A 12,174-nucleotide genomic window follows, 5' to 3' on the forward strand; every position below is an offset into this window, starting at 1 on the left:
TTTTATTCTTCAAGTATAACTATATAACTTAATATTTCTATATATGTTATTTATATTATTTTATATGCGTGTCGTTATATATTAATGTTAACATACTAACTAATAGAGCATCGAAACAATATAGCCAAATTAGATTCTTTTTTTCTTCAAGTATAACTACATAATATACTTGTTCTATAATTAATTAGTTATACATAGTATACTATATTTATAACTTAGCTCACATTATACATATACTATAGTTTCTATTATCTAGTTATGTATAACAATATATTATTGATTTACTACCTATAGACTATAGTTATATGGTATATTGTATAATATGTCTTATATATTTACATATTATATATTTATACTATAGACAAATGTCTAAAGGTTGTTTTAAAATTTGGGATTGAACTTTGCTCGAATTATACATTAAAGAATTTAATAACCTAGCTCGAAAATAATAGCATTCTCAACGAACTCGAGTTTGAGCTCGAACTCGCCTGAGATTTAAACGAGTCAAGCTTAAATACACATTTTGTAGCTTGATTTAAATAAGCATATTCATAAATGAGAGAGTCTTAAAACCTTTACTCAATTACAGCCCTACGGTGCATGCATTGAAAATGAAAACATGTATGGTAATTACTTGAAGATGCCAGGGGTGATTCTAAACTGTCGTATTGAAGATATCCGAGTTATATATATATATATTTAGGATGTTGTGTCTGCTCATCTACTCTTGTTTCTTCGAGCGGATAAAATCTTTTGAATTGACGTCAACAGAAAAATTAAAACTGTAAATAGAAAAAAAAAAAAACAAACTTACGCAGTATTCGGGCTAATATTTTTTTATATATATAAATAAAATAAAAATAAATATTCTCTAAGATTAACTGAAACAACCCGGGTAAAGTTAGCACACACACACAGAGCCGTTAGAACACTCCAGGCAACCACAACACCGAAAAGCACACGTTGGGCCCCGCACTTTCCGCGAAATGAAACTTAGCTTTAATTGGCCCACGTCAACGACTAAGTCCCTGACGTGGCGCACAGAATCCCAGATTCCCACGGCGGCGGACTTTCTCTCTCTAACCTCTAACGACTCTCTCTCTCTCTCTTGCCAACCTCGCATGACTTTCAAAAGTTGAACTCCCCATCCACAATTTGTTTCAGCTTCGACAATCCTAGGGTTTCTCTCAATTCTCTCTTGTGTCTGTTTCGATTTTTTTTTTCTTGGTGACCAAACAGAGCATAAAGGATCTTTAAGGATAGACTTTCTAATCATAATTCACTTGTCTTATATATAGGTCAAGTCAGCGTTCAGAGGAAGCTTCACTGGTATTTGTTGTTCGGATTCGATTCTGGTCATTGACTCACTGCGACTGCTTCAATGCCTTCCGCCGTCACGCCTCCGTGGCGTGAGAAGGCTTCTGGTTTCTTCTCCTCCTCAGGTATTTGTATTTGCCTGTGCAATTTTTTGTTGCTTGGCCTCTTTGATTTGGTTGTTTGGTGATGTATTTGAAACTGAGGGGGTTTAAAGCAGGGGTGAAGCTTAAGGAAGCGGGGCAATCAGCCGGAACATTGGTCGGAGAGGTTGCCAAGGATGCGAAAGGTAACTTCGCCGATGCGGCGGAACGCTTTGGCTCGATCGTGAAGACCCGATGGTCGCTTCTGCAGGAGCCGTCGACACGGCATGCCGTTCAGGAACGGCTCATCTCCGCTGCTGCCACCACTGGAACGTTTCTTAGGAAGGGCGTTTCGGAGACGAAGGACAAGGTTGCCATTGGGAAGACTAAAGTTGAAGAGGTAAATTTAGCTGAAGAGCCACTTTTTGAATGGAATACTAGTTATTGCCAAATTATTTTTTCAATGTGAGATGTCTTTAAGTGATATTCATAATATAATGTTCTTTACTAGGTCAAATTTCCGTTTCTTATTTCAGCAATATGAGTGGTCAGTAAGATTATCCTATGAGTAAATCTGGAAGACTAATCTAGGCTGTTCTGATAGGGATTTGCATTAAAGTAAATAGCGAAACCTGGTCTGCACTCTTAGGAATTTCTATTGGTTTTGATACGTGCTTCGTTCGATTAACAGAAGTAGGATTTTAACGTTGTGATTAACAACTAACAAAAGCACAGACTAAACACTTAAAACTCAATTTCGGAGGTGAAATATGACCCTAGATTGATTGTCCATCGTTCCGTTTTTGTTTATTTTATATCTTTATGAATTCTTTTAAGGGTCTTCTTGAATCAATGGTCTCCAACACCTAGTGATTCTTGCTGTTGGAATTTGGACTATGACTGAATTGGTCGATTATAACCATTTAAGAGACCATGGATCAACTAATGAGGCTTCCCTTATGAAAGGGACACGCAAAAGCAGTGTCCTATTACAGGATTTATAAAATTTCTCTGATTACCTATCAAAAAAGAAAAAAAAAATTACGGGATGAAACTTAAATTTAAATACTTATATTATTCATACACGTAAGTCCTTTTAGCTCATGTCAACTCTTCTTCTTATAAATCACTCTGTGATGGTTCTACTTTTCTTCTTCATTTGTAATTTTCAATAAATTTTTTTAGCAGTCTATCTTGGCCTCTGTTTTGGTATTTCTCTCTCTCTCTCTCTCTCCCCCCCCCCCCCCCCCCCCCTCCCACACCCATATTCAACAACTTTTTGCGTCCGATGAAAATGAAAAAAAAAAAAAAGAAGAAGTAAAAATCAGACTAATAGAGGTATTATGTGATGCAGAGGTCCCATTTTGTTCAAATGGAAGTGATCACTAAATCTGTAAATTCATTCTCTGCTTATAAATGTTGTTTTACCTTTATTTCACCATGATTGATATAAACTCGTGTCAAATGTTAAGATACAAAAATGTGGTAGTCCATAACGTCTAAGGTTCGAATCCCCTTGGGTGCAAACAATTCCTTAGGGCCAGTCCGTCAGCAAAGCCAGTATTACCCGATCCATGTAGAGGAGGCGCTTTACACGGATCCAAAGTTTACCTAATAGTGGTGTGGACACAAAATGGCGATTCCTTGGAGGGGTTCCTCGTTATAAAAAAAAAAAAAAAAAAAAAAAAATTGTTAAGATACAGAAATGAGGTGATAAATATGTTAGCTGAACAAAGACATGACAGGAATGTTGCCCCACTCTTTGAGTTGGAAAATCGCAAATATTGAGTAATGTTTATTCTCACTAGGACAGTTGTTGCTTATAAAAATATTTTGCAAGTCCGCCATGAATGTTAAAGTGTTGGTCATAACTTCATCTGGAAAAGTAAAATTACACTAATACTATTAACTCAAATTAACCCTAAACTTGATTCTGTATGTGGGAAATGCAACAAACGTGGGAGATTTGATGTGCTTTCCTATGAGTGCATCTAGGATCCACTAGTTCAAGAAGAGGTTGTCCTTCTACTTTTTCTCATCTTTTTTATTTTTCCTACTAATGATAAAGTGTTCCTTTTACCTCTTCTCAACACTAAATGAATATATGTGAAAATTGGTCTGCAATCTAAAAAAAACAAGTATTTTTCTTTATAATTTTTTTAATAATCCCTATAGAAAATTGATGCGAAGACCAATTAAGCATTTCAGTTAATGTTAGGTTTACTAAGCCTTAATGCTGAACCTTATAGGCCAGAAATGGTTCCAAATTCATCGATGCAGAGTTGAAATGAAGGTCTGTTGGGGATTATGGGTGCTTCAATTCAGCGTCCGCTGGGGTTTATCAATCCAGCAAAGTGGGTTGTTGGAAAAATTTCTCCCCAAAATCGACTGACCTGACCCATGCACACCATTACCCACACGTCGGACCAGCTAAGCTCTCTTATATGTTGGTAGGGTGCAGCTTATCAGGTCAGTTTTCCACAAAGTACTGCTGCATCGGTTGGAGATTTGACCTTTTTATTCTGTGTAAGGTGTTGGGGTATGCATGGGTTGGATTGGTTGGTTTGGGGGGAAAATCTCACACCAAACCAAACTTGTTGGGTTGGGAAATCTTCCAACTGAAATCGATTGACGACCAATGATCCCCCTAAAATGAAAGTAATGGGTTGCATTTGGTTTGAAGAAATTTCGGATTGGATTGTTCGTTTGAAAGTTTAAAACTTCACATTTCTATTTCATTTTCCTCAATTTTTCTTAGCAACCAAACAGAAACCTAACTACCAAAAATTGAGAGACTAAGAGAGCACCCATTGCCCACAACGTAGACTTGTCCTATACAACTTGGTGATGGCAGCAAAGGTTTTTGCTTACTTTAAAAAGGTGTTAGACTGTCATTAGTAAACTGATTACACTGCAGATGCTGAATAATTGGTTTGGGTTGGGTTGGTTTGAGTGATTTAGGTGGGGTGGTCAACTTAAACCTGTAGCCTGAGTAAGGTTTTAGACCACCATTATTCACTTTACTGAATCAACCTACTCTAGGTGTTGAATTCTTTTTTCTTCTACTCCATTAGTGGACATCACAGTAATATGACCACTATTTTTCTTTTCTAATAGTAATTCATCAAAAAAATATTATTTTCTAATAGTAATAATTTATTTAAGGAAAAAAAATACATGGATTCATAGAATGACTTCCTCGAAGCTACAATCTAATGTTTAAACTAATAAGAAAACCCAAAAATGAACGATGGATTCTGCTTAAAAGTGATTATCCATTCATACAATGGTCTCAAAAGAAATATATATATATATATATTGGCTAGTTAAGGTAATGAACACTATTCTGAGTGAGCTCAACCCCTTTGAACACTATTATGACAGCTATTTACATAAGGTAATGAAACCCAATGCATGGTCATCCTTTTAAGGTTTGAGATCTTATCTTGATGATGTCCATAAAACAATACTTCTCCTAAGGTTCTATACTTTTAAGGATGACTAGTTATCAATGATTTTTAAAAATATATTGGCTTGGGGAAATGTGCAAGTCAGAAAGTAAAACCTAAAAGCTATAGTAGTAGATCAGACATCTTTATTCTTTTTTTATGGATTACAAGTGCTTGGTCAAAGTTGTAGAACTTAAGTTTGCTTTTATAGTACCGCAAATTGTTACATTTAAAATGGGTCATACCCTCACTCTAACCTGTGTAGAATGTTTAGGAATTAGTTTGAGAGTACTTTTGAGTTGTCTAGCTGTTTCAAGTGTTGGATTTCTTAACAATTCTTTCTATATCTTCCTGCATATATGAAAATTTTGGTGTATTTTCTTGATACAATACATGTTAGAGAAAGTACAGAATTCAATTTTAAGTACAGAATTCAATGTTAAGTATGATAAGGAGTTTTGAAAACTAAGGTCATCGCTATTTAGTGTTTACAACAACCTGTAATAGACTTCTCTTCGAGAAAAGATAGTAACAAGCTCATCTGTGGTATTGAGTTTGTTTCAGGTGGCAAAGAAGACTGCGCAAAAAAGCAAGATTATCTTGACTGACATTGAACGATGGCAGAAGGTATGGGCAACTAGTATTTCTTCTTTCTCTTCTTGTTCTCGTCCCTTTTTCTTTTCCTTTTTTTTTTCTCTCTCGTCATCAAGTTTCAAAATCCTTATGTTGTTTTCATCATCTGCAGGGAGTTGCTAGCACTGATGGTAAGTTACTTAAACTTGGATTAATTTTAGCTCTGCGGATAGTATTTCATATTTGGTAGGCCTTTTCATTCTATGTTTTATTGGTTGAACAATTGACTGTCTCTACAAAGACTTTCTGGCTAGTTGATGTTCATTATGTTGGTTTAGTGAAGCTGAGATGGTCAATAAGAGTTCTCTGTTTTATTTGGTAATAGTAGTAAAGCTAAAAACAAATGGAATAGAAAGAAATATAATAGTTTGAATCATGTATCAGTGGCAAATATCCATTAAAGGTAGGAAAGAAGGTTCCATTGGAACAATTATTTATTTCTATACTGACTGATCTGTGATGACTCTGGGTTGCTTTTAATTCAGCATTATTGGCTTAACCTGTCAACAGAACTTTGTTGCTGTTCTTATAGTGGTATTTCCTCTATACTTATTTGCTTTTCTTCTTTCCTAGTATTTGGCGTTCCAATTCAGGTCACAGTGCAACGGCAACAATCCACCAGGCCCATTCCCAATATTCTGGTCAAATGTGCAGATTATCTCATATTATCAGGTACAGAATATAGACAAAGTAATACTTTCCTGAAATATATATAAACTTCGCTTTAATTTTCATTTCAATTCTGGGAGTAACTTGTTTCTTGTTTTGATTTTAAGGACTAAATGCGCCAGACATTTTTAAGTCTGAAGGAGATAAAAAAGTCATTCAACAATTGGTTTCAATATACAACCAAGGTATCTCCATAGATGTCTACATTTATTCAATTTGGATGATATTATCTTATAATTCTGTAATCTAATGCTATAGGATATTTATTACAGATTCAAATGCGTCATTACCAGAGGGAGTAAATCCAGTTAACGTAGCAGCTCTAGCTAAATGCTACCTAGCTAGCCTTCCTGAGCCACTAACTACGTTTGAGCTTTATAACGAGATCACAGGTGCTCGATCTAGCATACATGCAATGAGAAACATACTTAAGAGGCTTCCTATTGCGAACTACATGACCCTGGAATTTATCACTGCTTTGTTACTCCGCGTTAGCCAGAAGTCACTTCTTAACAAGGCATGAATTCTCTCTCTCTCTCTCTCTCTCTCTCTCTCGTGTTATTGTGAATTGGGCGTCTTGATCATGGGTGTCACCTGTGGGTTGGTGTGCAGTTGGGCTCAGGCATTTTCTTATTAGATATGTACTCCTCACTTCATAGGTGATTGTATATCCGGTGTGTTTGTTTTCAGACACCAATAGGATAATCAGTTGGTTAGATTATCACCCTTTCTATGCATTACAGTTTTGTGTGTAAAGATAAACTTTTATTTTTCTGAAGGGAATTTTTAAAGCATCGTTGGATTAGCATATTAATATTACTTTGACTGCTGTTGAAAGAAAATATTTGTTGATCTATTTACAAAGTGGTTGTTACTTTTGAGGTGCATACCATTTTAGCATCTAAACTTATGCAGGCGTTTCCAATGAATAAGGTTCCCCATATTTTGATATTCATTATACTTTTCACTTTGTTTTTACAATCACTGGGTAATACAAACCTAAGAAGTCCATATGGGACCAGAAATTGCTCTTTACTTATACCTGGGATTACTGCTAAGCTGAAAACAATTCTGAAACACTAGTATCACCCATTACAACTATTTGAAAGAAAAGAATGGATTGTCGAGGATTCTTCGTTAAATCAAGACAGTTCATGGTTTACTCAGCTCCCTGTTGACCATAAAGGAAATGTTGTAGTTTTTATCTGTTGTTTGTCACTATCTGCAGCTTTGATTTTCATGTGACAACTATGGAACTTTCTTTGTCTAATTTATTATGGGCATCTGATCAATTTATTTTTCTATTTTATTCATTCTTCTTACTGAATGAGCAACTGCAGAACAGTGTGTAAAATTGTTTTCCTGTAGGTATGTATTTCATAAGCTTTTTCTGTTGTTAACTTCCTTACAGATGGATGCCCGAAGCCTTGCCATGGAAATGGCCCCTGTTATTATTTGGCAGAACGGACGGAAACCAGAGTCTTACAGGAAATATTGGAATGAACCATCGAAAGGTCCTTCCAAGAACTTGGATCCCCCATCTGGTTATAGTGCGTGGGACATGCTTGCTGGTGAGTAGTCCTATTTCATACAGTTTCTGCATTTATATCGACTATGTGCCTAGGCTAGTGTGCTCTTGTAGAGTGAATGAAAAGGGTGGGGCATCTAGACTCCTATTTCACAGGAGTCATGGGCTCAGTTGCATATGCTTTGCGCATGCACGAGTGGAATGCCCATTGCAATACTTGGTTTGACAACATTGTGCTGAAGTTATTAGATCAAATATAGATATCAACTGATTCCTAAATATGAACCCTTCACACATCTAGAGTGACTTACCAAAATTTATTCATCTGGAATTCGTAACTTGGGTTACAAACCCCACATCAAAATTAGGTCTGAGCATAAACTTAGACTCTTCGGATGAAAGAAGAAAATCTAGAGTGGAATATTGTCGGAGGTTTTTATTCTTTGTTATTTATTGGGTGTGGTTGGTGATATCTCGTTGAAGTTGGACCAATGATTGATATCACATTGTTTGAATGATGTATCTATCAGTCACCAAAAACTTATGTTGACAATAAATGCTTACCAATTTTGTTTTCTTGGTATTCACTGATAATAGCTGTGCCTGTAAAGTTTTTGTTTTCTTTTTCAGTTGAATTTCCTGGGTTATGGTGGACATTATCCATTTTTTTCTGTTTCATTTTATTTGTTGGAGTTAGTAAGTGCTTAATCTTTTCTTTCCTTAATCTTGTGGTTACAGAGGAGGGTGAAACTATAGATGCATCCTCTCCCATTCCCTTGGATGACGGCATGCCAATTGACTTTGGTGCTATTGAGGTTGTTCAATGTCTTACAGAACATCACAATGCAATTTTCACGGATGCTAATGAAACAATCTGGAGATGACTTGGAATTACTCGGTTCCCTCATACAGCATGGGATTTGTCGAGTTAAATAGTATAACCAATTATTTCTCAAAGATTGAATACCTAATCCGGTCCCGATGATCATTGCTCGGTAGTAGATGTAATGTTCTTCGCAAAAGCTGGGAGGGTTACCGGATATGGGTTCATGTGTTTTAATGATTTGGGAGTGCTAAAACGTTTAAATTGAGTATAGGTTTTGCCATTATTTGCTGCTTGAGAAATGGAAGTCATGTCTTCAAAAGATTAATCAGTTCTATTCCTTGTACATAGTTTGAAGCTGTGAAATTCTTGTCATGTGATTGCAGTTGGATTAATGATTTTATGGTGATTTATGTGATTTATAAGATTGATCTTATGGTGAACTGCCTTACTGTATAATAAATGGGACTTAAAATTCTTTTCATGAGATTGCATGAGGCAAACAAGTATAAACACAAAAGGATGTACTCTTGGGCAGTAATAAAGATGAACTTGAAACAGTTGGAATGTAACATACCCAGCTCCATTTGAAAAGAGCTGCAAGCATCAAGGATTCGCAACTCAATCAGAGTTTGGCAGGGATTCAAGGCAGTCAAACATGTCATCGAAGAATATGTCAGGGCTTGGAGGGTTTTCATTTCCTTCTTGCTGATACCCATTCTGGGCATTGCCTGTTAATTCCAAAGGCGGCATTGTGGCCATGAATTTCAGGCCGCTTTCGGTTCCTGAAGTTTCTGATTGCCTGAACATACCCAAGAAGTTAGGATCACAGGGCTCTAGGGTGAACTCCCGGCATTCTGGGATGAGTGAGAGGTCTACTTGGGACTGAGATAGCTGAGAGAAAGGGTCCTCTGAAGAGGAGGCAAGGGATCCTGCCATGTCAATGGGTGTGGCCTCGGCAAGGTTTGCTCCCAGAATTTTTGGGTTAGGCCTCACCAAATTTGGCATTTCCAATATCTTGTACTCTTGAGAGTTTTCTGGATAAGAATATTGGTACTGATTCTTGCAATTCTTGTAAGACAATGACTCTTCCTCTATCAAAGTGGAATCGCAAACTGGCACCTGAAAGTATATTATTAATATGTGATTTTCATATTAAGTAATGCTAGAAACTATATTTTTTATCTTACAATAATGATGTGGCAGTCTCAACCAACCTTTAGATCAATTCTTTTTTTTTTCTTAAAAAAAAAAGTCCAAAAGTTTGGTTGGGACGGTCACATTATCATTATAACAATAAAAATGTAATTTATAACGTTTCTCTTTCGGATCATATCAATACTATAAAGTACAAAAGGTTTCTCCCAAAAAAAAAAAAAAAGAAAAAAAAAGCAAAAATCAGTTAAATCAAGTTCCTAAACGGGATATAAAGATATAAGATGACTGATTTTCAACAAACTCTACTTTGAGATACAAGTTCTAATAATGCAAAATCAAAGGGGTAATCATGCTTCCAAAAACTTCATCCACCTTCTTCTTCTTCGCATTAAAAGATGGCTCCTTCAATCAAATAATACTTCACATTACATGATGAAACAGTAAGAAGGGTGAATTTTTTTTGAACAAAGGATGAACTAATGAAACAAGATTTCAAATTGCCATGCCAAACAATACTCAAGAAATAAAAATCTATTCTTCAATATAATTGGAAATTATGAAAACATAGTTATATTTAACTGATTTATATTTCTATAGGAAATAATACCGAAAAAATAAAAAATAAAAGATGATGCAATTTTAAAGGCAACAGCCTAGAAATTAAGGCTGAAAGTGATCAAACTTTCTTACCTCCAGAAGTGGCAGTTCATAGAAAACAAGATCTTTGCCTTTGTTCTTTTTCTGTAAGTTTGGTGATGTAGTTTTCAAAATCCTCTCCAGCCTTTTCCGTCTAGTACTCCAGAAGTTCTTCACATCATTATCTGTTCTTCCGGGCAAATATGTTGCAATTTTCGCCCACTTGTTCCCAAATTGTGCCTGTAATTCTATGGCCACCCTCTCTTCCTCTGCTGAAAACTTGCATCCACTATACATTTGTTTTTAAAAAAAAAACAAACAAAAACAAAATTCACCTTCTTCCACAGCTCTCATGTTAGTCATGTACAACCACTTAAATAACATATAAAGCAAGACTTATAACATTTTGTTATCCTTCAAAAGCTCCACCGTTACCATTAGAGAACCCCACACCCCCCCCACCCCCCCCCCCCCCCCCCCCTTTTTTTTTTTCTAGAAAAGAAAAATAAAAAACAATAACAACATTTACTAAAAAATAAAAACAAAAACAATTTCCTCTTTTAACAGCAAAACCCCATCAACAAATTTCAATTAAAGTATGAAAGACGCACTTTCTACGGTGTTTTAGAGATCTAGTCGAGACCTCGGTTATTAAAAAAGCAGAAGAAAAAAAAAAAAAACTTACGTCTTCAAATTGGGTCTAAGTTTGTTGACCCATCTAAGACGACAAGATTTCCCGGTTCGCGGCAACAATCCTTTGGATCGAAGGGAACTCCAATCTCTTGGACCATATTTGTGCACATAATTTATAAGCACATCATCTTCTTCAGCAGTCCATGGCCCTTTCTTCAAGTAGGTTTTATCACTACTTTGTCTTTCCATTTTCCTTTCTATTTTCTTCACTTGATGATCACAATTTAACCCAAATTGCTGCTTTCTCTTCTTCCAATTCATTGTCTTTTGCGGAAAATGAGATTGTGTATGTAATATTAATAGGATGTCTTTTAGGTATGTTTGGCTCCTCTGTGCTCAGCTTCATGGAAGTATGGTGCACTCGCCTTCCCGTCCCTCTAATAAATGGAACCAATGGATTTGATCGTGAAAGCGGAACATTTTGCTGGTTCATCTTTGCTGACATGGCAGAGAAATGTTGGTCCTTGTAATTAAGAGAAGCACTGTATATCTTTTTCTCCATGCTTTGACGGTTGTGACGGTTAGTGGCACCACTTACCCCCGCCTTTCTCTACTTATTTGAATTATGATACCGAAATTACTGACATATCCTCCTCTCCTCTTGTTAGAATTGGAACAACACTACTAACTTTGAAACTTTGAGTTGCAAAAATTTAGGGGAAAAAAAATAAAAATAAATAAATAAAGGAAAATTGCAGTCTAAAATCAGAATTGAAAATTTTCTCCGAAAACTTGAGTTATGGAACACAGCAAGATGTCTCAATTCGTTTCGATGTAAAATATTTTGGGAAAAATACATTTTACTCTCTAACTATTCACCCATTTGTACTTTTAACTCAAATATTTAAAAAATAATACTTTACCCGTCAAAGTATCTGATATTGACATTTGACCCTATGAAATACACTTTACCCACTTAAGTATTTTGAATTGACACTTTACCCCCCAAACTTAGTTACTTCTGGAGGTAAAGTGTCAACTCAAAATACTTCAGGGGGTAAAGTGTATTTCATAGGATCAATTGTTAATGTCAGATACTTTGGGTTCATGGGGTCAAGTGTCAATGTCAGATACTTTGGAGGGTAAAGTGTTACTTTTTAAACATTGGGGTTAAAAGTGCAAATTGATAGATAGTTCAAGGGGTAAAATGTATTTTCTCCAAATATTTTTGTTGAAAATGTTTTTAAA

The 12,174-nt window shown here is 35.7% G+C and overlaps 2 protein-coding genes across 4 annotated transcripts; one reads left to right on the top strand and one right to left on the bottom strand.

Annotated features, from left to right (window-relative positions):
• Positions 1 to 1,047: 1,047 nt before the first annotated feature.
• On the top strand, positions 1,048 to 8,942 carry LOC132190251 (small G protein family protein / RhoGAP family protein). 3 transcript variants are annotated; one of them, XM_059605184.2, is made up of 10 exons: positions 1,048 to 1,180; positions 1,299 to 1,442; positions 1,532 to 1,797; positions 5,411 to 5,473; positions 5,592 to 5,610; positions 6,053 to 6,151; positions 6,256 to 6,333; positions 6,421 to 6,665; positions 7,560 to 7,719; positions 8,415 to 8,942. In XM_059605184.2, exons 2-10 carry the CDS (start codon positions 1,382 to 1,384, stop codon positions 8,558 to 8,560), a joined length of 1,137 nt encoding a protein of 378 aa, XP_059461167.1. In that variant the 5' UTR covers positions 1,048 to 1,180; positions 1,299 to 1,381; the 3' UTR covers positions 8,561 to 8,942. The 3 variants fall into 3 exon arrangements, with proteins under 3 accessions (XP_059461167.1, XP_059461169.1, XP_088366743.1); XM_059605186.2 differs by having other exon boundaries at positions 1,535 to 1,797; XM_088510617.1 differs by lacking the exon at positions 1,048 to 1,180 and adding an exon at positions 1,184 to 1,202.
• Positions 8,943 to 9,033: 91 nt separating this feature from the next.
• On the bottom strand, positions 9,034 to 11,175 carry LOC132190984 (transcription factor DUO1-like). The gene is made up of 3 exons (XM_059606008.2): positions 10,979 to 11,175; positions 10,348 to 10,582; positions 9,034 to 9,621 (listed from the first exon to the last, which is right to left on the bottom strand). The coding sequence occupies exons 1-3, from the start codon at positions 11,173 to 11,175 to the stop codon at positions 9,121 to 9,123; spliced, it is 933 nt and encodes a 310-aa protein (XP_059461991.2). The 3' UTR covers positions 9,034 to 9,120.
• Positions 11,176 to 12,174: the final 999 nt, after the last annotated feature.

This window comes from Corylus avellana, chromosome 9 (assembly GCF_965113065.1).
Source record: "Corylus avellana chromosome 9, dhCorAvel1.hap1.2, whole genome shotgun sequence".
In the NCBI taxonomy this organism is placed as follows: domain Eukaryota; kingdom Viridiplantae; phylum Streptophyta; class Magnoliopsida; order Fagales; family Betulaceae; genus Corylus; species Corylus avellana.

What these genes read in the sequence shown, in the direction of transcription:
- LOC132190251 (XM_059605184.2), top strand. Translation starts at nt 1,382, where the DNA reads ATGCCTTCCGCCGTCACGCCTCCGTGGCGTGAGAAGGCTTCTGGTTTC. An exon ending in GGAAGACTAAAGTTGAAGAG is followed by an intron (nt 1,798 to 5,410) that starts GTAAATTTAGCT and finishes AGTTTGTTTCAG; the next exon opens with GTGGCAAAGAAGACTGCGCA. An exon ending in TGCGTGGGACATGCTTGCTG is followed by an intron (nt 7,720 to 8,414) that starts GTGAGTAGTCCT and finishes TTGTGGTTACAG; the next exon opens with AGGAGGGTGAAACTATAGAT.
- LOC132190984 (XM_059606008.2), bottom strand. Translation starts at nt 11,175, where the DNA reads ATGGAAAGACAAAGTAGTGATAAAACCTACTTGAAGAAAGGGCCATGG. An exon ending in CTTAGACCCAATTTGAAGAC is followed by an intron (nt 10,583 to 10,978) that starts GTAAGTTTTTTT and finishes ACAAATGTATAG; the next exon opens with TGGATGCAAGTTTTCAGCAG. An exon ending in ATGAACTGCCACTTCTGGAG is followed by an intron (nt 9,622 to 10,347) that starts GTAAGAAAGTTT and finishes ATATACTTTCAG; the next exon opens with GTGCCAGTTTGCGATTCCAC.